Genomic DNA, 27,929 nt, shown 5'->3' with positions numbered 1-27,929 from the left:
ACAATCTCGTTCCAAAGTTTGAAACATAATTCTGTCAAAAATATTCTTCATACAATGTATGAACTTATCGATAACTTTTTGAGTATAAAGTTGTTCTTTATGTGATAGATGAGGATCCCTCTGAATTATATTTTGATTAGAATCTCGTTTCAATTGGTACCTGGAAGAAGACAGAAAGTTCTTGTTTTACAAGATTTGTTAAGTTCTGTTGCTTTCAATAACCATATCTTGGGAGCTAGAATTTACCAGAGTCATCAACACATTTTTTTGTTTTGAATTTTAATGATCAAATACCTTCCATTGCTACTTGGTTAACAGTGATAGATCCACGTGATACCATGTTGTAATAGTGTGTCTTTCAAAGGCTTAAGTTCACTTAATCAAAATAATATAATAGTACAATGTGTTGTAGTGATATATTACTTCACATTTGTTCCAAAGGGCTATGTGTGCTGGCCTGGCACATTCAGCTTTTACCCCAATCACCACCGGTGGCCTATCCACAACTGCTGATTTTTTGTCCGTTAAGCAAGGCAAGGAGCTGGTGTTAAGTGTTTCTTTTTATTTCATATGGGGAAGCGAAGGTACAGCATTATACTGACTACATTCTGTCAGATAATCGGTTCTAAAGCTTGGATCAGACATTAAGTTTGTTCATGCTGTTCATAAGACACCATGCTGTTGCTGTGCTTTATCCTTTAATAATACTTAGTGATAATTCTGAATCCAACCACTGTGGAGAGGGTTGCTGTTATGGGGCTTTGTTTATAAGGTACTTGGGCAAGGTGCCAGATTTGGATTTCTTTGGAATTCAGTCCTGGGAAACAGGATCATGGTGCTCAAGGCTTTCTTCTCACTTCAAGTCTATCCAACTTTTTGGAATGACCTTTTCTACTTGGTATCACTCTTAATAATATTCCAAGTTTATCTTATGCTATACATTTTTCTTTCTTTCTTTCTTTTTTTTTTTTTTTTCCGAGACGAGGTCTCACTTTCTCACCCTGACTAGAGTGCAGTGACATCATCATGGCTCACTGCAACCTTAAACTCCTGGGCTCAAGCCATTCTCCTGCCTTAGCCTCTTGAGTATCTGGGACTACAGGTGCATACCACCATGCCTAGCTAATTTTTTCTACTTTTTTTTTTTTAGAGACAGGGTCTTGCTCTTTCTTGCTCAGAGCCAGACTCGAACTCCTGGCCTCAAGCGATTCTCCTGCCTCAACCTCCCAGGGTGCTAGGGTTACAGGTGGTTTTTCATTTCTAATCTAAATTCCTTTTCTCCTGTTCTTAGACCTTTCTTCAACTAGGAGAAATCCCACCAGCCACCTCCCATACTTGAAGACAATCATTAGATTCTTTCTCTTGTCCCTCAATCCCTTAATCTTTCACCAAAAGATAGAGGGGGTATACTATACTGAACAGAAGACAGGTCTTGTCATCAGGCAGATCTTACTCTGTTCAAATCCTGTTGGGCTCACTTGGCGTGTGACCTCCAGCAAATGACTTAAGTTTTCTGAGCCTCTTTCCCAATTTCCTCATTTGTAAACTGAAGATATCTTTTTTGTATATTGTTACAAGAATTGAAATAATGAATGTAATGCACCTACTACATAAGTGGCCTATAGCAGAAACCCATTTTGATTTGTGATTCTGCTTTTCCCAAACTAGAGACATTGCCTTAAAGGGTTGAATGTTCTAGAAATGAGTGTTCTAGACTGAAACGAAACTAGTTAAATGATAAATTGGTAACTCATTCTAGTAAGGAAGGAAAGAAACTTCATTTTCATTGCTGTGCTTTCACTGTGCTAGGGACTTCCCGGGCACCGCAGGAGATGCATGTTAGCCTCTCACCTCTACCACTAATTCGTCTGTAAATGGAAATATATCAATACCTTCCCTGCCTCATTGATTATTACAAGGCCAGAATAAGAGCACTGTTGTAAGTACTTTGAAAAAATAAACAGTTATGCTCACTGTTGCATTAATAGAAATCTACTATCACTATTTTTCATCTTTTTTTGTTGTGGTCTGAGTTTACTTTCCTCAAAATCCCAGGTGAGGCTGGTTTTCTGGGGGTGGGGCCCAGAGGCCTGCAGGGGCGAGGGACGCTCTGCAGCGTGCTGGGAGGGGCCTCCCTACTCCTCCACTCGTTTGCTGTGATGTCCAGGTGAAGATAACCCTGCTGAAGAATCTTACCTGAAAGTCCCGTTTACGTAATCTTCCATTTGTATTTATGGTAAAATCAGGTTTCATTTCTTTTTCCTGAGAAAAAGAGAATGGAACGATGGATTAGAGACCAATTTGTTTTTTCTTAGGTGTTGAAAAATAAAGAGAAATTTAGGAAGTATAAATAATCGGTTATACAAATGTGAAAGTCATCAAAGAGCTGGTACCTGAATGGCATTAAACTTTGAGGTACTGTAATCTTTCTTCATCAAAATATGCAAAACAGCATCATGGATTGTTAAGAAAACCATTGAGCTCTGGACTTCATCGTCAAAAAATTTACAGCGAGTAAGCTTCTCAGTGAAATCATCTGAAGAGGGAAACGAAACGATCACCCTTAAGAAGAAGTAATTGTTTGGCCACAGATTTCCCCTTGAGGCAGGTAATTGGAACTTCCATTTGCAAATATGCTTTTCATTGATGATTGGTGGATTGTAATGGTACAATACTGGTGTATCGTTAGTGCATTGTCTTCTGAACTAATGACTGGCTGCCTTTCTAATAAAAAATGTATTGAATACCCTAATGTGAAAAGGAAGAAGGAAAAGGTTCAAATAGGAAAAACTTAAGTAGTTTCTAGAAGAAAATTAATCCACTTTCATTTGGGGAGGAGCCTAGTGATTTAATCTCCCAACTTAATGATTTGTTGTTTTGTTTTTTTTTTTTTTGAGACAGAGTCTCACTCTGTTGCCCAGGCTAGAGTGCCATGGCGTCAGCCTAGCTCACAGCAACCTCAAACTCCTGGGCTCAAGTGATCCTGCTGCCTCAGCCTCCCGAGTAGCTGGGACTACAGGCATGCGCCACCATGCCTGGCTAATTTTTTCTGTATATATTTTTAGTTGTCCAGATAATTTCTATTTTTTTTTTTAGTAGAGACGGGTCTCACTCTTGCTCAGGCTGGTCTCAAACTCCTAAGCTCAAACGATCCACCCACCCCGGCCTCTCAGAGTGCTAGGATTACAGGCGTGAGCCACTGTGCCTGGCCTCTACTTAATGATTTGGAGCATCGAGTGTGGTTTGTTATTAAAATTTGGTATTCTGCCAAAATAGAACATATACTTACAGACCAGTGATACTCTGTGGTTCTTGACTGCCGGACCTATTATTTACCAGTGACTTAACTGTAGCCCATTTTCCCAAAGTTACTGGGTTTTATCAGAAAACATCTTCTTTAGCACCTACATTATCTCTCAAATCACTTCAGAAATCTCATTTTTGTAGGTACTAATCAGCATTAGTTTGCATAAATCACTCAACCAAATCTTACCTGATGTCTACGATGTGTAAAATTCTGGCTGGGTAATAAGAGGAATTAAAAGATAAATAAGACTTGAATCTTGCCCTCAAGGAAGATACAACATTTATGTATAACTATAGTACTGAAAGTAAAAGTGTTGTATAATAAGAGGGCAAGGAACAATCTAGTTTTTTCCTTTATTATTTTCTTAGTTTTAATGTAATTCCCAACACATAGTAGGTCCTTCCTTCTTGTGTTGAATGAATAAGAGAGATACAGATCATGGACTGTGGATATTCTGGGAAAGCAGGTAAAGACTGTTTCCTCTTGGTGGGTATCTAGGAAAACTGAACTGAATAGATACCTTTAAGATACATTTAAAAGTGCCTAGGATTTGGAGAATGGTGGAGACAGAGAAGGTACTAAAGCACAGAGGTGGGAGAGTTTGTTCACAGGCAAGCTTGCAACATAGACAGGATCTCCCAGTGACTGAGCGAGAGGGAGAGAGGAGGGCATTGTCACCAGAACCTGGGAGGGAGGTGGGTGGCATGCAATGGGAAGGAAGGTAATGATGTTTCTTAAAGATCGAGAAGGATGCCGGGCAGCAGAGACAGCAGGAATAGACGCTTGCCCATGATGGAGAAGGAGTAAAATTGTTTAGTAGACTGCAAGGTTATTTGGATCAAGAGAATATTTTTACTTATAAGGAAGTCTTGAACTGGAAGATAACTGGAGACTTTAGGGATAGGAGCCAGTAGAGAGGGAGAGATTAAAGATGCCAATTTCTTGCCCTCCTGAGGACCTGTGTACCAGTTATCCCTCCTCCTTAAAATGCTTCCCCCTAAGATACTGTCAGGGTTGATGCCCTCACTGCATTCCAGTCTCTGTGCAAATGTCACTCTATAGACATCCTCAATCGCCAGCCTCCAACAGCACCATCTCCATTACTCTCTTTTGTAACCCTGCTTTTTTCTTCACAGCACTTAGCACTACCTGAAATATGTTTTTATTTGCTTATTATGTGGCTTTCCTATGAGACTATAAGCTTCATGAGGGCAGGGGCTTTGTCAGATTCACTGCTAGATCGCCAGCACCCAGAACAGTGCCTGATAAATAGTAAGTAGGTGCTCAGTAAGTCTTTATTGAATGTCTGTCACATCCTAGGAACTAGGCAAGAGACAAGCAATAAGCAGGTAAACAAGACTAACACCTGCTTATTACAAGACAAACACAGAAGTGCAGAATGATGTGATTTATGTGTATTCTGTAGATGCAAACAGTGTGAAGACCCAGTGCTCTGCCTGGGGAAGCAAGGAAGTCTTCAGTTATTGTAGGAAAAATTCTGGAAGGAAATTTCTAGTCAGCAAATGGGATGAGAGAATATTATAGGGATCAATAACGATGCTAATTAGAAAGTCCTTCCAGAGGGCCTGGGTGGACATGGAGAGGAAGAGACTTATTTAAGAGGAAATATTTATAGGACCTGGTGGCCCACTGAAGGTAGAGGGAAGGAGAGAATGAGAAATTAAAGATGGCTTCGGAGTTTGTACTTTGGACAACAGGGTGAGTAGTGATGCAGTGACTGAGATAGGAAAAGAGAAGGAGTGGTTTTGGGAGGGAGGGTCATATGTTTCGTTTTAATTATATGTCTCTGAGATGCCTGGGGGCCATCCAGACAGTTGAGTACGTGGGTCTGCAGCCCAGAAGAAAGGTCTGGGCTGGAGGTATAGTTTGGGGATTCATTAACATGTAGATACACTTGAAGTCATAAGCATGGAGGAGATTGACTAGAAAGAGTCCATGGAATTAGAACTACTGGATGGAGTTTACGGTTGAAGCTTGGGGAAGACTGACTGGTCCAAGGCATGGGAGAAGAGCCAATGTCAGAAATTGAGGAGCTCTCTGAGAGGTAGGAGGTGCAGCAGAAGAATGGTCCTGCAGAAGTCAGGGAGGGACCGAGTTTCGAAGACAAATGCCAAAGAAAGGAGCAAATGCCAAAGTCTCTCCAGCCAAAGGAGGCCGACATGGAGGCAGTTAATCTTGACAATCTGGCCAGGCGCTGGCTCATGCCTATAATCCTAGCACTCTAGGAGACTGAGATGGGAGAACTGCTTGAGGCTAGGAGTTCGAGAACAGCCGGAGCAAGAGTGAGACTCCCTTTCTACAAAAGATGAAAAAATTAGCCAGGTGTGGTGGCATGTACCTGTAATTCCAGCTACTGGGGAGGGAGGCAGAAGCGGGAGGATTGCTTGAGCCTGGGAGTTGGAGGTTGCTATGAGTTATGGTTCTGCCACTGCATTCCAGTCTGGGTGACAGAGAGAGACTCTGGGCCTCCTCACTACAAAAAATTTTGACAATCTGAATATCACTGATAACCTCTGCAAGGGCTGCATCTCATTAGCAAGGTGAAGCAGAAAATAAGTTATGGGCTGAGAAGTGCAAGGGAGGAGAAGGAGAGAGACAGATACAAGGCTACTTTTTCAGGAAGTTTAGAGTGAAAAATGGTTAACATATTCACTCCTTTGCTGACTACTAAATTAGGATTCAAACTGTAAAATTCATTTAATTGCATATCAACACAACTAAAATATAAAGATCCATAAGTCTTCCTTCCTTCCTTCCTTCCTTCCTTCCTTCCTTCCTTCCTTCCTTCCTTCCTTCCTTCCTTCCATCCTTCCTTCCTTCCTTCCTTTCTTCCTTCCTTCCTTTTTTTTTTGACAAAGTCTTGCTCTGTCACTCTGGCTAGAGTGCGCTGGCATCATCATAGCTCACAGCAACCTCAAACTCTTGGGCTCAAGCGATCCTCCTGTCTCAGCCTCCTGAGTAGCTGGAACTACAGGCTTGCGCTGCTATGCCTGGCTAATTTTTCTATTTTTAGTATAGAGATGGAGTCTCAGTCTTGCTTAGGCCGGTCTTGAACTCCTGAGTTCAAGTGGTCCTCCTGCCTCGGCCTCCCACAGTGCTAGGATTACAGGCATGAACCACTGAGTCCATAAAGGTTTCTGTTGGCCTGGCTGCAAATTAGGCTCCCTTCTTGATGATCACATTAAATCCCTGTTGTTTGGAGAGGCTGTCTAGATTGAGAGTTGGCAGTGAGCCTTAAGTGACTGTCAGAACATAAAGTAAAAATAAAATAACTTACCATCAGTTCCAACAATATACACGTCTACGTTGATCCTGATAAATTCTTGTAATATCTGTCAAAAAGAAAGTACATCTTCCTTAGGGAACATTTTCACTTGTCAGAAACGTAAAGGAAACTATCATAACTATATCTGACAGGTGATATATTGCTTTTAGAACCTTTTACATTTCAAAAAGAGATAACAGTATAAAGAGATACCAAAGTTAAAAGCAAGGCTCTGTGACAGAAAGAAATATACCCAAATAAAAGAGCCATCCTCCTCAGTAAGAAGCTAAAAATGATCATTCTTGAAGGAATTATTATGGGAAAATGTACTGACTCAAACTCACAAGAATAATTATGATTTAATTTTAAAACAGTATCTTCTATGAGTGATCTCAACTAGAGCTTTCTACCTACAAAAAGTAAAACAACAACAACAAAACAAACAAACAAACAAAAAACCCCTATGGCCCATAAGTTGTTAATTATTCCTGTCTACAGTGACTGGACTCTTTATCTGTTTTCCCGGTCTCTAGGCTAAGAACAAATGCCAGTAGCCATATGAGTAAGATCATATAAGGTAAGAAAAATAGCTAATACTGTTGATCAAGTTAGGTGGTCATTAATATCATCACCATTATCAATGAATACTTTTAGAACCTCTACTGGGCACTGAACTAAGAATTAGGGCTTTAAAGAAACCCAAGTCAGAGTCCCTGTCCTTTGTGCTATACTGCTAGGATCAAAAATTAAATGTGTGTGTGTGTGTATGTGTTTCTCCTAAGCTAAAATAAACAAAAATAAAGACCAAGAAAGAAAAGAAAAAGCAAGCAAACTTGAGAGTTACGTGATGTTAAAAAAATTTTTTAAAGATAAGTTTGAAGGAAACTAAATTGATTCTGTTTTCTAATTTTGTATCAGTTCACCTGTACTGAATAGGTCTTATCTTAGGGCAGCTCTCATTTAGGGAGATTTTTGTAAAATACCAAGAAAAAGAGATAGATGTAGAATTTCTTAAACTTTCTTTATGTATGTTAGAAACTAATTTATTTTAGAAATGCTGACAAAACTATGGAAAGAAAATAGTCGGCAATCTGTTTCAGTCCTGTTTTTAAATCACATGTGACATTTATTCTTTCCTATGTCTACTTGGGTTTTTTGTTGTTGAGACATATTTTTAATAGCTGAGTGAAATTTCATCAGCTTATAATGGATGAGGATAAAAACAAAAGGATCCACCATTCCATTTTTTTCCCAGGACCTTTCTAGATCTTTTCTGATTTTAGGGCAATTTAGATACAACGCCCATGAGGACTTGAAAACACCATACAACTGAAATTTGACAGGAGACTAAGTGCAGTTGTCTACTCAGTCTTAATCTTAATGTACTCTAAGATTATATTAATAATTGACTTCTAATTAAGTCTGTCTTATCTAAAGGAGCATCCTTCCACAAATACAATTTTTACCTTTTGGTCATGGTTGTTTCCATTAAGAAAAAAGAAATTACCTTTTTGAGACCCCTCATTGAAGAAACATCCAGAAAGGACACTGCTGAAAAATCGAGAATGAGGCTGTGGAGGCTGATTCTGGGGACGTTGATGTTGATGGGAAGATCGCCATTCCAGTCGATCTGGAAGGGCAGGTCTGTGGTGTTGATGGGCTGGTCCAGTTCTTCTATATGATTGTTGTCCAGCTCTTCATCGGAATCCTTTATGGTGTCGATGGTGCAGATAACTCCTTTCTGTAGGAGAGGATGACAAGCACGGTAACTCCGAGCAAGAAGTACATTGTGCATGTCACAGACAACCAGTGAGTTTCTGAAGCACAGATTCAAAGTTGGGTCAAACAGAGGGATTGTAGACATTTGTCTTTGCTACTTTCCCCAGGAGAATTAAGGTTTTAGGGAGACCCTCACAGATGCCATTTTAAAATATGCCATTAATTGACACAGGAAATACCTTGTTTGTCCGGCATTTTATTTAAAAGAATGGAACTGACACCTTGAATTATACTTTCCTAAGCTTTTAGCTGCACTGCGCAGAAATGTAGTGAAGAAACTTACTGGTGTCACTTGCAGCAGGCCTTGCTTCTGCAGTTTTCGGATTTTCTTCACAGCTTTGTTGCGCTTGCGTAGAACGCGGAGTGGACTAAAGCCAACCTGAGAAACCCATTGCTGTGTTACAAGGGTACTGAATATCCTGCTAGTTGTATAGCATAATTCTAATAACGTTCACTGGGATGAGTTGAGGGATTGGGACAGAAAATAAAGATATTCGTGATAAAATTTAAAAGTGGTTTAAACAAAATCAGCAACAATATTGTGTCATACCCATGGTCTGCCCAGTCTGTATGCTGTTACCAACATTCAAAAACCTGTGTACAGTCTAGCATTTATCCGTGAATGGATATAAACCCTATTTAAATCTGTTTGTGTTTTGAGCCTATATAACTCAGGGGATTTTCTACTGAGTGTGGGTGGCACCTACATGGTATTCTGCTTCTATGTAATTTTTATTTTATTAAAATTTATATGATTTTATAATATTTATTATTACATAATTTTATTTTATAATTTTAGTACTATATTTGGGGCTAACCTTTATGTTCCTCTTTCCAACACAAATGTGTTCATATTGTTGCAGTATTTAGCTCCTCAGTAATAAGAAAGGAGGATCAAGTTATGTAATAAAAAATGTTTGACAAAAAAAGGTAGTTAGATGGAAAGATACTAGATTAAGTGAAAAGGGGAGTATGGAAAGCCATGTACACAATATAATCCAATTTTTGTAAAAAAAACAGTTGTATAGAAAAATACCTGATGCATATCAAACTAATAATAACAGTTAGGGCTAAAGGCAGGAGCTCTATGCAAGGTATAGAGTAGATCAAAAGGCATATTTCAAGAGTGAATACTGATCTTTTTTTTTCTTAACCTTAAAGACTGTTTCCTTGTCATCTTCTCTCTAATTTTCCAGGGCCCCTCAGTATTTACTGTTATTTAGTGTTAAATATTCATTTATACCTGCTATCATGAATCTCTTTAATGATGCAGTTAAATAGTAAATGCTCCCTTGTTTCTGAAGTTGATGCCCAAAGAAAGTCTGTAGGATGAGATCTATTAAAAATCAGTAGCCCAAAGCCTTATGGTAAGTCTTTTTACTGTATAGCAGGTTTGATAAAAGGATTCTATATTGGAATCCATTCAAAGAGGCTTATTTTCCCGACATACTAAGAGACCCCCTGTAAGGTAGTTTCACCTCCTCTGGGACATGGGGAACAAAAACACTAACACAACCCAGATTCAACACATACGTAAAGTCAATGACCTTCTTGTTAAAGAAGAAACACTTCATCCCCAGATATTCAGTAGAATTTTTTTTAAAAGTTAAATAACCCCAAACCTTACAGCATCTAGAAGTTTCTGCCTAAAGAAACGAATGTTTGCAAAGTAGATAGGAGATGGACATCTGAAAATTTTCACTCCTTCTGGCTCATACATCTGTAAGGCAGAGAAATAACATCAGATAGTGCCAATTAGGTTGATAGTAATATCATTTAGCAAGTCAAAGAAAAAAATGAATTTCCCTTACATCAAAATAATCTTTTCTATTCTTATAGATGTTGCTCCTTCCAACGTTAGCCAGTGTGGTGCATTTTGGACTGTAGGGAAAAAAACAACACCAAGTAAATCACTCTGCATGTTTATTAGCCCAATAAGGCTAACACTGATTTTTTTCCTAGCATACGAAAGCAGGCTCACTTTTCAAAATTTAAAAGGCTGGGGAAGCATCATGCCATCAGAAACCCTGGAAGGCAAACACCTTGTTTTACTTATCACTGTGTCCTCCCAAAGCTGCCAAAACAGTGCCTGCCAGTTGCTACGTTGCAGTTTACAACGCACTTCCATATGCTTTTGCCATTTTGATTCTGAATGTCACGGTTCTTTGGTGAGGTAAGGCGGATAGGACCACCCAGTTGTATGGATGAGGACATGGAGAAGCAATATGACTTGCCTGTGACCATTCAGTTTGTCTCTATGTTTGATGGGTCCTCAGTAAAGAATCGAGTGAAAATATAAATGAATGAAAGAGGGAAGGAGCATTTCAATGCCGAGGTATTCCATCACTCTGGGATTAACTTTAACTACGACAACAACTCCTGCTCCCGAACGTCTTAGTTCCCAAGGAGCTTTATTTCTCTGTCACACCGTGTAATCCCAAATAGGCTGAGTGGCCACATGGTGGTGATATTATGTGGCAGAGATTTAAAAATCAAAATGATGCTCAGACCGTGTGACTCTTAAGAATCAAGAATTCCAAATGACTTTTGTGGAATTTTAGGGGGAGAGGGGACTTTAAGATGTTCACTGATCCAGCTCCACGCTTTTAAGGTGGGAGTACAATCTAATAAGCTATGAAAAGGGCAAGCCCTCCACTAACAGATTCCCATGTTTAACAAGTCTAAGGCAAAGACATTAAACCTGCTAAGAACAGAATTACTTTTGGTTTACAGCTGGGCAAACAGACTTAAAGATTTATATGATTTCTTTGAATTGGCATCAAAGCATGGAGCAGACCATAAAACTGGGCCATTCTTCAGGCCCTGGTGGAACAACCTAAGGAAGGATGTACAGGCCAATCCTGGTAGATATGCAGGCCTATCTTTTCTTAACCAGTGATGATTTTTTTTTCTCTTCTAATTTGGGGAGGTCAAAGCCCACCATGATGCATGACAAACACTCACAATTGGGTCCTGAACACGATGGTTAGCAGCTGAAATGCCACGCTAGCTGCCAGACCTAACCCGAGTCCTAGGACAATGGCAAAGATGAAGGTCACGATCCAAATTAGCTGTGAAAAGAAAGCAACACATATACTACAATTTACTTTGATTAAAGTACAATGTCTTAGGTTCAGAGATATGAGAAAGCATGAACTTCTAGAGCCAAAATCAGAGGTAGAAAGTTGTCATCTTGGGCCAGGGAGCAAAGAGCACAGGATAAGACACTTGTCCCAAAGAAGTCATTTCTGCTGGCTCATGTTCTGGGCCACAAAAATGTGAGCAAATATGAAAAAATCCAAAGAGACTGTATCCATTTCTAATCCTGTCCCTGAACCAGTCGAGGAAGTAGGATTGAGTCTATCTGCCCCAGGAAAAATTTCAGAACCAACTGCTGTTCATTAAAAGCAACAAATGAACTGGGAGAGCCCATACTGATCTCTTATTCTTGGTCTATTGATTTAATTAATGGCTACTATCTCTATACAAATTTTAGCATGCCAAAAGGGTATTAAAATCCCCCACAATTATCTATCAGGAACAAAAGTGAACCAAGTGTAGTTTACTGGTTTATGCTCTTACCGTACCATAGAGTATGTTAACAAGCATTTTCACACCACAGACTTTGACCCTGATAAAATTGTGAACTGTGCTTCTTACAGCAAGGCAGGTTGAGAACAAGGGGAGCCTTTCCCCCCAAAAAAGAGTATTTCCAAAAGAAATGTTCAGAATTTAAATTCTTCACAGATTCTCTAAAAACTAATCCATTATGTAATGAAGAACAGAAACCATGCATACCCTAAAATTCAGAGAGTTTCTGCAGCATTCGGGACAGCTGCATGAACTTTTAGAACAGAGCTAAGGAAGTTCTACACTAGTGTTTCATGGAGCACTTCCTACTTGCAATAGCCCATCTTTTAAAATTAAAATCCCAGAGAATGATCATTAAAGTATGCAATTTAAAGATAGCAAATAAACTAAGGTTATTTTGAACAGATATATAGAAACAAAATTTCACTTAGTTTATAATATAAATATGCATTTCACATCGGTATTAAAATGCCATTGTGATTTATCCCTCTTTCAAATACCATTTTGTCTACTTACACAATCATATTTATCCTTTTTCCACAATCTGCCTATTTCAGCAAACTGCATCAGCATTCCCTTTAAGTTTCCGAGTGCTAAAGCTGCCAGGACAGACTGTGAAAAACATAAACACCAGATGTACTTTAAGTTAATCAAATAAACCATATAGAAGCAAAGGTGAAGGCTGTAGATAAGTAGGTGCTTTAAGGGGCCTCAAAGCATATCAGGGGACACACCCTCTTCCGGTGTGTGATGCCATCCTAGGCACTCCAGAACTGGGCCTCCGACCTGTCCTCATGCATGACTTTGTCCCCGCCAAAGTGACAAGGGCTGGACTGCTCTTTGTGATTATGCCATGGATGATCTGATCGCACTTAGCCTGCATCTTGGGACAAAGAAAGGCAGATCTTAAGATCTACGACAGAAAATCACTGTAACAAATTCTTCCCAAGCAGAGATAGTCTAATGTGTGTCTGTTTATTGGAGTCGCGGAGACGGGGATTGCTCTTTATAAAAAAATAGCTTGGGGAGCTTGAGGTCCTGGAATGAGAACTCACACCTTTGATGATTACTAGCAATCATGCCATTTTGTAAGAGGAAGCTAAAGATACAAAGGTTGACAACGACTCGTGACGGACTCTCTGGGACAGCATGAACCTTACCCGTCTTGTTACCTGCTGTATCCCCAGAACCCACTGTGGCGAATGCTTATAGGAGGGGCTTAATAATAAGTCAGTGAATGAGTGGATAAGCTAATGAATTAATATTTCCCAAGCCAGTACTAACCACTCAGAACACAGCCTCTTTTAAGCAGCCCTGATGTCAACACCCTCCACCATGGTGGAGTCACTGAGCGCTCTGGGCTGTAAACTGAGCTCTCCCGTAGCCCCATTTCCGGCTTCTCATTCTTCACATGCCAGAATGTGATCATTTGTCTTGAGGGAATTATGGTAGTTATGGTGAAAAATGCTGAATACTTAAGTGTACTCTCTTCCTTCTTTGGATTTTAACACATGGGTAGGATCATGCCCTTCTCCCCAAACTCCCCAGTTTGAGCTGTTCCATGCTAAATGAGTATGGAATTTGTATACTGACTACTTTCATACCATGAAAGTACAGTGTACAAAGAAAAGCCAAATATGGTTTTTATTTTCGTATCTTGAAGATAGTTGAACTAATCTGGGTATGTTTAATTTTTATAAGTAACTTTTATAATTTTATATCAGAGCAGTTAGTTTTACTCAATGAGAACAGAAGTCATTGTTTAGAAGAAATACGGTCTTAAATGACTTTAAAAAAGAAATGGCACGCAAGTGAATGACGGTTAAAAAATGGCGAAAACTGTATAGAGTCTGTCATCTACTTAACCATACCGTACTAATGTCAGTGTACTGGTCTTGATTTGGTACTCTAGCTACATAAGATGTCACCATTGTGGTAGCTGAGTGAAGGGCTCAGAGGATTCTAGACAGTAGGCTCCCCCTCTTGCAGGACTTTTATGTAAGTATAAAATGTATCAAGGGACACCTGTCAGAAGAGACATATTCATATTTTTTTCATATAGGAATTATTAGGCATTATTTCCTACCTGATCAGCACTCCATGGAAAAACAATTTGAAATAATTTACATACACAATAGAGTACTTTTTATTTTTATTTATTTATTTTTTTGAGACAGAGTCTCCCTCTGTTGCCCGGGCTAGAGTGAGTGCCGTGGCGTCAGCCTAGCTCACAGCAACCTCAAACTCCCGGGCTCAGGCGATTCTACTGCCTCAGCCTCCTGAGTAGCTGGGACTACAGGCATGTGCCACCATGCCAGGCTAATTTTTTCTATATATTTTTTAGTTGTCCAGCTAATTTCTTTCTATTTTTAGTAGAGACGGGATCTTGCTCTTGCTCAGGCTGCTCTCAAACTCCTGAGCTCAAATGATCCGCCCACCTCGGCTTCCCAGAGTGCTGGGATTACAGGTGTGAGCCACCGCGCCTGGCAAATAGAGTACTTTTTAAAGTAAAGATTACAGAGTATTGAGAAACCATAGAAAGGAAAGGGGAGCAATTTTCCCAGGAACTTGGTATCCATCCTGCATTTAATATAAAGGATTAAATGCTTATAAAATGCTTAGTTAGAACTCTGCTGCTGCTTAGCACTCAGCAAATATTTATGGTTAGCTATTATTATGTATTATTTTGCCTTCATGTGATAAAAAGAAGCAAAGTAGCTATTCAGATGAAACAAAGACATTCCTGACACAGTGGCCTAAAAAGAACTTCTCATATGATCCTTTATAGAAGGGGCTTGAATTAACATCTTGGACAATGTACTGGAGTGTGGTTTATTCAGGAGAGAGGCAGGATTTTAAATGGTAATTATTTCTGCAGTGGCTTCAGATTGATGTGGGGAGGCAGAGCCCATACGTACGCTTCGGCAGCAGCACGGTAGGACAGAATTCTCCTCTCTATAGGGGTGAGTGTATGTGTGTGTGTGTGTGTGTGTGTGTGTGTGTGTGTTTATTTTTACTGAGATACACATGCTTCTGTTTCTTTAGTGGTGACTTCTTGACTCCTTTCCTGCCATTCATTTTGAAATCGGTAGTTCAGCATCTTTTTGGCAAACAGTACTCTGCCCTACTTGAAGATCGATGTGAGGATCTTTGGGATGACCACCCTGGCAGTCCAGAAACCTGGGGTCAAATTCACATTTTGGCTACCAACCGAGAGAAAAGTCCTAGATAACAGCCAATAGACACTGGTGGGCTGTATCTTACCTCTAAGTCCTTTGTAGTCAGAAGTGTAACAGTTTGTAGAATGGCAATAATAATAATATTAACAACAATGCCTATCATTTATCAAGTGCTTATCATATGCCAGGCCCCTGGCGAAGTACTTCACATCATTATCTCATTTAATTTTCACAGCCACTGTATGGGTATGTACTATTTCCTTCCCTTTTTTATTTTTTAAATTTTATTTATTTTTTTTATTGTATACCTCAGGAGTCCAGATCCCCTTCCTTTTTTTTAAAAGGCACTCTTGAGGTTCAGAGAGGTTAAGTAATTTGCCCAAAACCACACAGATAATAAGTGACAGAGCCAGGATTAAAAGTGGGTCAACACAACTCTAGCACCAGTGCTCCAAGTACCAACTCAAAACCATATTAAAACTGCAACGGACAATGTATTTACCATCATCTTGTTTCCTAGAGGTCCTATATTTTCCAGGGTCCAGTGCTTTTTAAATTTGGGTGCTGCAGCAGTTTACAAAGCATTAAACCAAACCCTTAAAATTATGGCCAGAGGAGTATGAGGAAGACGATGGGAGGTTTGTGTCTGGCTGTTCACTCCCATCCTACAATCTGACAGCGTTGGTCTTGGAGGCAAACCAAAGCTCTAGGAGCTGTAGGGCGTATTCCTAAGAACGGTTATTGTGGCTGGTAGCACCACTCTCTGAATTAGATAGAGGGGGCCTGATTACCTCAACCTGCCAGAAAATCTTCACTTCAGTCCATCCCTGTCGAAGCTGCAGTGCCAGGGTGCCTTCCTGTTCAACATTAGTTATACTCGGGGCTACACCCATGCAACGAGCAGAGTAGATAAGGCCGGTTTGGCATTTGCTTTCCTAATGTTCATAACATGCTGCCAGGGGAAAAGAAACATTTTTGGTCCACAGTGTACTGGCTAAGAAGAGTATTTAAGAGTTTGTAGTTCCCTCATTTTCCCTAGTTTAGTCTGTGCTTTCAGAGTTTAAGAACTAAGATCCTTGATCTATCACCCAAAGGAGAGATGTTATCCAAGGAGAGAGTCGTGTTACCTTTTGTAGTGGCTCCAGAAGAAATCCAATGCCTACAATGACAATCAGCACAACGACAATGGAGATAAGCCCAGCAATCTGTAAAGATAAAAAAATTCTCATCACAAACTCCACTTTTCCCCTGGCTTGGATTTCCCAGTTACCAGTGCTAGGACGGCCCTTGCAGCAGAGATCTTGAAATACCTGGGTTTTGCCTCCTGTGCTCTCCTGAACCGCGGATCTGGAGAGGGCGGTACTCCCCGCAAATCCTCTGAATGCTCCACTAAGTATGTTACCTATTCCCAAGGCTATTAACTCCTGACAGCAGAACAAAGAGGAACCTTTTTTAGAAATGGCACCATTGATATTACGTGTACAAAATATTATTTAGAATTGTCTAATTAGACCCAGGGTAGGTTGCATACTTGCCTGACTGCCATCAAGCTGGTAATCGTGTTTGAGGGAATAGACGCTGGCAACAGAAAATGCCACTGCAAAGGCAACGAGTGCAATGCCGAAGCTATCTCCTATGGTTGATGCGAAAATCGTCATGTCAGGTGTAATAGGGGGCTCAAATCTAAAATTGAAATGAAACAAGTCTGAATATTGCCAACCTGCTTAGAAACTCATATATTAAAATCGTTGGTCAAATCAATGAATGAAGGCAATCTAGGCTGAGCTGTGCCTCACTTTGAAGCATGATTTATAAGAATTTAGCCCCACTGAAAACTTTGCAATCTGCTATCTTGCTGTTGAAAAGCAATACTGTCTAAATTTGATAAAAGATTGCAAATTCAATGCAATGATAGTCATTAATTAGATGTGATTTTGCCAGTATAACCACATTATAATGTGCATGTATATTCCTATAAACTTCATGCAAAATGTCTTAGATTCCACTTGCATTGTTACAATGGGTTGCAAAGCATCACTCACAATGCCTCCAATAGTTATCCGTGGATGAAGGGTCTTTGAGCAAACACAATTCTGAGACAATGAAAGCAAAAAAGTCTTCTCCCCATTGATAACAATAACCTTTCATGGAAAACCCCTGGCAAACAGATGGGTCCTGGACTCTGCCCTGCACTCCACAGAACTGCTAAGCCAACCGTGGCCCCGAGGGAGAGTGGGTTTCACTTTAAAGTGATATAGTGTTGGAGAAATTTTCAACTCACACGGGATACTTCTTCACTTACACCTCATGAACTCAGAGCAGTGAAATTACATTTACTAATTGCTGGGTGCATGTATCTGAAATTCAGTATCAATTTACTGAGATACTCAGCTCCTATAAACATCTGTTTCTGACCTAAAACTTAGTGCAAGTGGGTTAATTGGATCCAATCATCTTTTGCTGAATTGCTGTTCCATGTTTGGGAATATCTATGGTAGTACATTTTCAGCTCTAATTTTGAAGAAGTACTATTATATCACACTCTGTTGCCATTATAAATCCAAAAGTTAGCTGAGAATGTTGCTTTATTTTTTAATAACCAGGACCCTATTATTCTTTTGCTCTGGCTTTGAAACACCATAGACAGTGACGTGATGGAGATTTACAACCTAAAGACTTGGGTTCATTTCCTGGCTCTGCCACTAACCCTCTTCTCTGAACTAGTTTCCCCATTTGTAAAGCAAGGATAAGAATACTTGTTCTTTTCCTTCATAGTTTTGTCATAGGCTCAAATATAATAATACATGTGAATACTATTTATACACTGTAAAGTACAAAGTGCCTGTTAGCTATCATTATAGCTGTGGAATCTGAATATATCCTTTGTGTTTCCTTTCCCATTTCAAGGAGCACACTTCTCTTCAGCCAAGTTATTTGCATTTAGCGTGTGAGACTTCACAAAATAACTTCTAAGGTGACATACTCATTGACAACAGATTAGCAAGAATTAAGAATCATTACCTTCCAATTATATTCTATTTGCAATCAACAGAAATTTAAAAAGCCCGCTCAATCATCACCCAGAAAAAATGGAAGCATAAAAAGCACATTAAATGCCTAGTACCTCATTTAGGTGTTAAATTGTAATGAGAGTGGTGTAGTTTGAATACCCATTGTAAGCCAGACACTTAAGCAAGTCACACTATTAACTTACTTAACCCTTACAAGAATCCTATGTGATTGCTATTGTTTTTAGCCCCATTTTTACAGCCAAGGACATTGAGCCACAGAGTTTAGTAATTTGTCCAAGTTCAAGGAGTGAGTCAGAATCAAATCACAGGCACTATGCCTCTAGAACAAGAAGGTTATATTGCCTCTCACTAGAGTGTAATGGTTAATAAATTCGGGCTACCCCCTCCTCTACCCCACATGCCTTGTGGTGCTTAAACCATTGACATTTAAAATACATTTACTAAAGAAGATTATTATCTAGGTCTGTAAGATTTAATTCAGTGACCTTAAATTTATCTTTTATTTTGAAAATCCTTCTGAGAAACCGGGTGTGGTGGCTAACATTTATAGTCCCAGCTACCATAAATGTAGTAGCTGAGGGAGGCTGAGGCAGGAGGATCATTGGAGCCCAGGAGTTCGAGGCTCCAGTGAGCTACAATCACACCATGCTAGCCTGGGTGACAGAGTGAGACTATGTCTCTAAAAACAAAAACAAAAACAAAACAAACCCTTCTGACAAGATTCTCTTTGATTTTGCATTTATTTATTTTTCTATATTGGTTTTTGTCCCTCAAGACATTTAAATAAAGTATAATCACTTGAAAGATACAGGGCGGAGGGAAACCCTAGAACTAGTCTTTCAGTTTCAGACTATTATTTCCACTTTAAAAGTTTTTAAAGTAAAAGTGACTTTGAGATTCATTAAGGGTAACACACGAAGATCTGGTAATAAAAAAAGATATATGTATATTTGGCTTTAAAAGAGTTTGGCTGTTTTTAAGTCAGTAATACATATAAATGCCGATTTCTGGAATTCTCAAATACTTGTTAAGCATGGTGAGGGAGAGAGGTCTTTAAAAAAACAAAAAAACAAAAAAACAAAATAAAACAGGAAAACAACCTTTCCTTGGTAAGTAAGTTGGAAGAAACTGATATTATGGTTAAAGGAAAGAGAGCAAAAAATTGGATCTTCCCTCTCAATCTACTAAATGAAATACATTTAAAATTCCTTGTACAATCTGGACTCCCCATCCTTTTGCAGAGGTAAAAGTTGCTCTGGCCTTGTTTTGAATTTGATCATGATAAAGGACAGAGTGTGCCTATCTGGATTGCTCAAGCGGCATGCTGGTATTTCTTCGGTGTCTCTTTTGAACTTTTGAAACTTGGCTCCAGGAACCTCAAAGAAAGCACTACTTATTGTTTATAGTAATTTATGGACAAGGAAATCTGGTTTCACTTGGTGCTCCTTAATGAGGAGAAGTGGTTTATTTTGCCTAGTTTTCTACTCTCACTACTTTGCTGACTTTTACTTTCATATGAGTTCCTGCTGCTCTGAGTCCCTGTTTGGTCTGGTTTGTGAGATCTTCTACAAGAAACTTTCTGATATTAAGAACTGTGGACCTTGACATTCTTTGTAGCTCCTTCCTAGAAGGAGAGCAGCTAGCCTTCCTCACGGGTGCAGGGTGCAGGGAGGGTTCTGACGAGGATTAATGCGTTTCAGATTGTACGTCTCCTGTAGCTACTGCTTACTCTCTGCTTAGTGCTTGGAAATGCCATTGTAGGAGACCCACTTACCCTCCTTGCATGTCCCCAACCACAGCCACATTAAACTTGGTTTGGAAGTCACAGCCATAGGATATACCTGCTGCAATCACAGTCTGCAAAGTTGTAAATTGCCCAAGTTAGAAATATGAGATGCGACTTAGAGTCTTGCTTTGGGGAAAACAAACAAACAAAAAACAAACAAACAATTGCCAAAACCCAACCTTGGACCTGTTAACTAAAAATCTCCAGCCCAGGCTTTGTTACCTTTAAAAAAGTTCTGAGGCAATTCTAACATGCCACCAGGGTCAGGAATCACAGCTGTATTTCAAATAGATCTATCACCACATCTTGCTAAAGGTCTTGCTCTCTGCACCCTCCTTGTCTTACATGAAAAGAATAAACCCAAAATCACAAGAGGAAGTTATTAAATTCTGAATGAATAGAAAATCATACTAAACATTATGCCTAGAAACTGCAGAGGTGGCCTCTGCCCCACCAAAACCTCCTGATCTACAGGTGGTGAAGTGTGTGCAACATATACACACTAGACTAGCTATGAAAGAATATCATAAAATGGGCTGGGCGAGGTGGCTCATGACTGTAATCTTAGAACTCTGGGAAGCCCCGAGGTGGGAGGATCACTTGAGGTCAGGAGTTTGAGGTTGCTGTGAGCTAGGCTGACGCCATGGCACTCTAGCCTGGGTGACAGAGCAAGACTCTGTCTCAAAAAAAAAAAAAAAAAAAAGAAAAGAAAGAAAGAAAGAAAAAAAAAAGAAATTCTTAAAATGATCATTTACCACGATGAATTCAATTGGGATAGGCACTGGAAGTTTGTCTTTGAAGCGCTGATTTATTTCTTTAGCCACAGATACGATCAACAGGACAATCAGGGCCGTCACAAGGTCTGCAATATTAGTATTCCCTATTTGTGTGAATATGGACACTAGTGTCTGTAGTTATAAAAACAAAAAGAGCCAAAGTCCTATATTAATGTATGATTTGGTTACAACGCTTATCTGCAAATAGGTAATAAACATTGAAGCAAAAGGACTGACATAGAGTGATAGCGGTTTGCTGTTCTGTTCATGTTAACCAAGAATGTGAAATTGTAGAGACTAGCATGGAGATATGAGAAGGAAAAGTTAGCGTAGTGTAGGTGACACACTGGTTTGAGGAGGCTTCCAGCATTTTTGCCGTGAATCTCTGGCTAGTGTCAAGTTTTGTTGGATACAATGGGTCTTTTCTGCCTCTAGGTCTCTTTGGCCATTGTTTTTTGTTTCACAATCATTCCTACTATTATGTCCAGGGAATAACTTCTAATCTTTAATATTTTTTCTTAGCATGTATCACCTTAATTCCTGGCCTTTTGGGGGGGCTTAGACACCTCACATTTCTTAGCTGACCCTCCATGTCACTTTTGGAAAACTGTTTGCTAGCTAACTAGGAAACTGTGCACTATAAATGGTCTTACTTCTTGAAGCCAGTTGGGTTCCATATCCATGGGCCCAGGACAGGTCAAGCAGGCCCAAGCTGGATCCCAAGTTGCATCTAGAACACTCCACTTCTGGAATAGTTCTGGAGGGGAGTGAGAGAGCATTGGTTCCAATTTGGAGCAAGTTCTGTCTCAGACTCCCAAGGACGGTCTTGATGGAACTAAGAACACTATCTGTTCTACTTCGCATCTTCTGGAGGAGAGGAGAAACACTGCCCTAACTCACATATCAGTCAATTTCCTTTTGCTTTCTAAACAGGGATGCATCAAAGCCCCAAGAACTGCAATTCTAAAAGAACAAGACCTACTTTTTGAGAAATAGGAAAACATTATAACTCAATTAGCAAATTTCTCTCAAAATAAGATGTTGAGAAAATTTTAAAATTTGGGACAAAATAATAAAGCTTTTGATAGTAGACTTTCTTTTTCTTTTTGAAAATACTTGAGTCAAATCTAAGAAAAGTGTTACTTAATTTTTATTGTTAATGTTAGCTGTATGGTAGATGTGGTCAATTTTTGGTGTTGTCCTATTTGCTACTTTTTCTTAATGTGAATAAATTTCACAACCTGTAGTTAGGTTCCATGGCAAAGGCACTAAAGGAAAGTTCTTCAAGAAACACAATAGTGAGTTTCATGCATTTCAATATTTTTTAAGCAAAAGAAATACTTACTTTGAAAAGTGAAAATGGATCTGTGTGTGATGGGACTGTCAGCTGAAGAATGAATTTGAGCTGGGAAACCAAAACATGAACAGCAGCAGCAGTGGTGAAGCCACTGATTAGGGACTCAGATAAGTATATCACTACAAATCCAATCCGCAGAACCCCCAGGATCAACTGGAAAAAGAAGAACAAAAGCCTTTGTTAGTGCAGATAGGAGTATACCTCAGCAAACTAAAGGATCAACATTGAAATGATTCAAAATGTAAAGGCTCAACCTGTAGGTACATGCCTTTGAGAAGCAGATGTCTCTGCCTCCTGAATACACCCAGGGTTCCTCCCTCTCCTTCCTTTCCACCCCATCCCCCAAGTTGACTGTTACATCGTGTTCAAATAGGACGTAAGTCTAGTACGTTCCCAACTCCAGTATGCTTCCTTATCCCCCCACCCATATTTTTAGGAAGGACTCACTCATATACCTTTTACAGCAAAATCTTATCTAGCATCAGCCCTCATGAAATTGCAGATGTAATTTTAAGTTATACTTTCTAGTTGCTGTATAAGTGTTTATTCATATGTCATCAAAAAATTACTCAGCTTGCTTAAGAAGTACCTAACTGCACAATGGACATCAGAAGTGCTCCATTTTAGCTGGGGGATAGAGTTGTTAATTCCTTCCTCAACGCATCATTGTTTTGCAAAAAACTGAATTGGATGGATTCTCCTTCTCTTGGATATTTCGTCTGTCTTTCCACTTAAGTCTCCACAATGCAGCCAGAACTGTGGGTACACAAAGTCCAGCTGGGTTCCATTTCTATACTAGGTTTAGAAATATATTAGGAACTAATGAAATTTTCAATAAGACATACACTTATATCCTTGTAGAAATTGACTTTTATTTCTTTAAGAAATGGTCTTAACCAATAATATCATTAACCATAAGCTTAGGCAGCATCCTGAAAAGTCCATTCAGCAATGGTGTCAGGGTATGGCTTGGGAGTGAGGCTTTAGGCTCCACTATAATCTTCTTCAGCTTTCCTCACATCTTTGATATGAACACCTTGAAGTGCAAAGCCCCTGTCCCTTCCAACTACATTATAGCCTCTGAGGAATTAGAAAAAAAATTCAAAACCACCAATCTCACTATTACTTGCATACAATGTTTCTTGACTCTATCAATTCCCAGGCATTTTATTGAATTAAGCAATAATAATTTCATTCCTCACCACTTGTGCCTCCCTATTTCCATTGTTCCTTCTATCTAGACTCACATTCACTCGTATTTGCAACGTGGATCCACCACTCCCCATTTGGTTGTGATGCGTGACCCTTCTTAAATTATTTCCTGTGGGCCACTGAAGGAGGGCCACAAACCAAAGGGAAGATGGAGAGGAAGAGCAGGAGGGAGAAAAAACAGAAAGATGTGTACCAGCAGATTGGGGTGATAGGTTACATGAGAAAGTGCTCACCTGGATGATTCCAGAAATTACTGTGACTGTTGCAGCCACCATCACCTTCTGATCCATCGATGACGAACTATCAATTGCTGAACTATTTGACGATTGTGTAGTATTCGTACTGGCATCTGTGGCCATGCTTGAAACTACTGCTCCCAACATCGTACTCAGAATTGGAAACGGACCTAATGAACAGCAGGTGAATTGTGGTAAATATGTGCCTCCCTAAAGTATATTGTCTTTCAAGCACAGTGTGGCATATAAAAAGCCTGCCATCTACGGCCCTGCCCTCCTTCCCAAACCCCAGTCCTAATTCTTACAGGAGACTATGACTCTTCTCCTGGATTATGCAGTTTGGAATTGATACAATGTATGGCTAATAAAATTCATAAAGAAAAAGCAATGTGAGCATTAATCAGCCCAGTTACTGACTTACCCACAGATATGTGTCTAGAAGTGCCCAAGAAAAAGTAGACTATGCCTGGGAAAAAGGCCGCATACAGCCCATAGATTGGAGAGATGTTGACCAGCAGAGCAAATGCTAACCCTGTAAACACACAAGCAACAGGGTCCTTATTTTGTATAAGAGGAATCATAGAAGTTCTCATCAGGTTCTGGTATTTAAGATTGGACTTTTAAAAAAGTTACTTTCTTAACTCAAAATATATCAAAGATGGAACTGTAAGAACCGAAACCATACAAAGTCTTAGAAAAGAAAAAATAGGTACTAATCTTTGTGACTTTGGATTAGACAATGGTTTCTTAGAAATGACACCTAAAGTATAAGCAATCGAAGAAAACACAGATAAATTGGACTTCATCACAATTAAAAAATGTGTACTTCAAAAGATACTATCAAGAAAGTGAACTGATAACCCACAGAATGGAAGAAATTACTTGCAAATTGTATATCTCATGAGGATCTAGTACTTAGAATATAAAAATAACACATGCAACTCCACAATAAAAAGACAAATAACCCAATTTAAAAATAGGTAAAGGATTTCAATAGACACTTCTCCGAAGGTATACAAATGGCCAAAGAGCACATGAAAAGAAAATGCTCGGCCGGGCGCGGTGGCTCACGCCTGTAATCCTAGCCCTCTGGGAGGCCGAGGTGGGTGGATCGCTCGAGGTCAGGAGTTTGAGACCAGCCTGAGCGAGACCCCGTCTCTACTAAAAAAAATAGAAATAAAAATTATCTGGGCAACTAAAAATATATATAGAAAAAATTAGCCGGGCATGGTGGCGCATGCCTGTAGTCCCAGCTACTCGGGAGGCTGAGGCAGTAGGATCGCTTAAGCCCAAGAGTTTGAGGTTGCTGTGAGCTAGGCTGACACCATGGCACTCACTCTAGCCCTGGCAACACAGCGAGACTGTGTCTCAAAAAAAAAAAAAGAAAGAAAATGCTCAACATCATTAGCCATTAGAGAAACACAAATCAAAACCGCAATGAGATACCACTTGACACCCACTAGGATAGCTAAAATAAAAAAGACAGACAATCACAAGTGTTGAGGTTGCAGAGAAATTCAAACCCTCTTATATTCCTAGTGGAAATGTAAAATGGTGCAGCTACTTTAGAAAATAATTTAGCAGTTCTACAAATGATTAAACATAGAGTTACCATATTACCCAGCAATCACACTTCTAGGGATATATCCAAGAAAATTGAAACATGTTCACACAAAAACTTGTATACAAATGTTCAAGATAGCATTATTCATAATAGCCTCCAAGCAGAAACAACTCAAGTGTCCATCAACTGATGAATGGATAAACAAAATGTGGTCTACCCATACAATGGAATATTATTTGTCCATAAAATGGAATGAAGTACCATATGCATCAACCTTGAAAATATAATGCTAAGTGAAACAAACTGGACACGTTACACATATTGTACAATTCCTTCTATATTAAATATCCAGAATAGGCAAATCCATAGGGCAGAAAGTCATTGCCAGAAGGGTGGGTACAGGGGGCAGATATGAAGTGGCTGTTAATGGGTAAGGGATTACTGGGGAGTGGTGGTGGTGAAAATGTTCTGGAATTATTAATAGATAGTGGTGATAGAGGTACAGCCTAGTGGATATACTAAAAACCATTGAATCGTACACATTAAAAGAGTGAATTTTATGGTACATGAACTATATCTTTAAATAGTGACCTTGTAAGGGGGGGCAAAGGCAATATACATAACCTAAACTTTTGTACCCCCATAATATGCTGAAATAAAAAAAAAGATTCACATAAAAAAACAAAACAAAACAAAACAAAAAGTTACCTTGTAGTACAGCCACAAGCCCTGTGCTGATACCAGAAACAATGTCACTGAGCAGCCATTCCTTTAGCCGATACCCAGGTAACCAAGATACAACGGGGAACAAAGAGAGGACAATTCTCTTGGCCTTTTGTGTGGAACAGCTAAAAACATGGACAACCACAGGTCAGTCAATTAATATCAAATTTTAAGTTGAGTACTTAACTGTAGGTGGGAAATTGGTAAAGATGATAATATAGTAAAGATTAAATTAGTAATTTCATTTTCACTATCATTCCCCTCTTTACCTGTATCAGCTGCTGCCTGGTCACCACCAAAGGAATAAAAAAAAAAAATGCCTGCTTTACTTAACCATAATAAAGCCATAATAAAGTCTATCTGTCATCCTCAGCTTGAACTGTGCAATATTTCACTGCAGAGTTTGCCTCTGTTCCCATCTGTTGGCTGTCTGATTTGGAAAGACTGTGTTGAGAGCTGAGATGGTGTTCATTTTAGACACTACCTTTCCAACTCCGGCAGAGAGTAGGAGTTTTGGAAACCAAAGATGAAACACTCCGTAGAAAGGAGAGCTTGAAAGCTAGAAAATTTAGGAGAAAGTGCTTCATTTATTCCTAATGCTAGTACTTTAAGATATATCTTACCTACAACATAATTTGAGATGATCCAGAAATGTCTTATGATATCTGTCTTTCTTCTTATGTTCTTCCCCAAACGCATTTGAAGAATACACTGGCCTGGCCACAATGTACTGATTCCCAATGGGTTCGATCATTTTGCTTTCTCTGGGGCTGTGGCAAGTTGAAGACCTTTGGAACTATGTGGTGAACCCTTCTTCTTGCCCTTAGCAGGTTAAAATGCCTGAAACCAAACAGAGCTTGCTTCTTAAATAACTCAGAGATAATGTGATGCAATTTACAGATGAGTGAGCTCCGAACTGAACGTTACCACCTTTTGAGATCAAAAAAGGCAGGATTAAGGGACCTAGATTGTGTTTTGTGACAGTGATATCACTTTTTAGTCCAATGAGCTGGATAAGTAAAGAAGAACTTTTATTTTATTTTTTAAAAGAGATTGCCAAAAAGTAACAAAAATCAACTCAATTTACTAATCAGTGAGTCCACTTTTTATTTGTGCAGTAAGATCGTCTCATCGATGTTTTTCCTAGAAACATTTCTAAAGTTATGGTATCGGAATCCGGGGACAGATTATATTTAAAGTCTATTTATTGCCTCTAACTTCAGTCAAGGCTGTTCCAATTTACCTGTTAGAATTTTTACAATATCTTATAAAATGCTTTTAATTTGTGAAATTCAGAAATATTATCTGTTTCAGTTATTTTCTTATTGTTTCTAGGAGTTAGAGTATTTTACAATTTATAGTTGGAAAAACTGTGGCACAAACTGGATATTATTTGGTTACTTAGTTCATAAATGGTAAGGTCTTTTATAAGGAAAAATCTTGGGCAAGTTACTTCACTTCTCTGAGCCTCATCTGTATAATCGGGATAAAGATACCCAAGTTTCAAGGTGAATGTGAAGATTAAATGAGGATGTTTCCAAAGTATCTAGCATTGTGCCTAGCATAAAATAGGCATTTACTAAATCGTAGGTATGGTAGTTATTATTTTAACTATTAGCATTTTCTGCACAAGATGTTTAATTTTTTATTCTTGTCTCAGTCCTGCTTCTATTATACTTAAAAGATCAATTTTACAAAACATTTTTATGCATGTTACCGATTTAGTCCTCATAATTATTTGATGCACTGTTATTATATTATTATTATTACTATTATTTTCTTCTTACAAATGAGAAAATAATCACGCACAACCCCAGCCCCCAACAAAATCTAAGTACTTTTTCTCAGATCATTAAGCTAGTAAAGGGTCTGAAATGGGACCTGCATTTTCAGATTTCTTTGCTATTTTTTCTATGACATGCAGCTTCTTTATTGTCCAGTAGGAACATAATTGAAGAACATTCCAACTAAACTGTTAGCATTTTTTCCCCTAATCTTGGTTCTGTATTACTACCCATAATGCCCAAGTTTTGTTCCTTGACTTAGGTCATGGTGATTAATTGAATTATTTCCCACTAGATTGTATCCTGTTACATGGTGC

General features: G+C 39.1%; 1 protein-coding gene across 1 annotated transcript; it reads right to left on the bottom strand.

Annotated features, from left to right (window-relative positions):
• Nucleotides 1-136: 136 nt before the first annotated feature.
• SLC26A3 (solute carrier family 26 member 3) lies at nt 137-26,582 on the bottom strand. Its single transcript, XM_045565436.1, has 20 exons — nt 26,452-26,582; nt 25,814-25,953; nt 23,963-24,073; nt 23,539-23,711; nt 22,082-22,246; nt 20,716-20,868; nt 19,949-20,031; nt 16,678-16,825; nt 16,453-16,566; nt 16,270-16,347; nt 12,480-12,575; nt 11,337-11,443; nt 10,184-10,253; nt 10,000-10,092; nt 8,656-8,751; nt 8,101-8,334; nt 6,606-6,660; nt 2,394-2,536; nt 2,197-2,262; nt 137-160 (listed from the first exon to the last, which is right to left on the bottom strand). Exons 1-20 carry the CDS (start codon nt 26,580-26,582, stop codon nt 137-139), a joined length of 2,280 nt encoding a protein of 759 aa, XP_045421392.1.
• Nucleotides 26,583-27,929: the final 1,347 nt, after the last annotated feature.

This window comes from Lemur catta, chromosome 11, assembly GCF_020740605.2.
Source record: "Lemur catta isolate mLemCat1 chromosome 11, mLemCat1.pri, whole genome shotgun sequence".
Lineage (NCBI taxonomy): Eukaryota > Metazoa > Chordata > Mammalia > Primates > Lemuridae > Lemur > Lemur catta.
This window is presented reverse-complemented; position numbering and strand designations above follow the sequence as displayed.

Bases quoted from the DNA above. Each gene is read 5' to 3' on its own strand.
- SLC26A3 (XM_045565436.1), bottom strand. From the start codon at position 26,582: ATGATCGAACCCATTGGGAATCAGTACATTGTGGCCAGGCCAGTGTAT. The intron at 10,093-10,183 runs GTAAGGGAAATT...TCTGCCTTACAG, and splicing joins ATAGAAAAGATTATTTTGAT to ATGTATGAGCCAGAAGGAGT. The intron at 2,537-6,605 runs GTAAGTTATTTT...TTCCCTCTTCAG, and splicing joins GTATATTGTTGGAACTGATG to ATGATTTCACTGAGAAGCTT.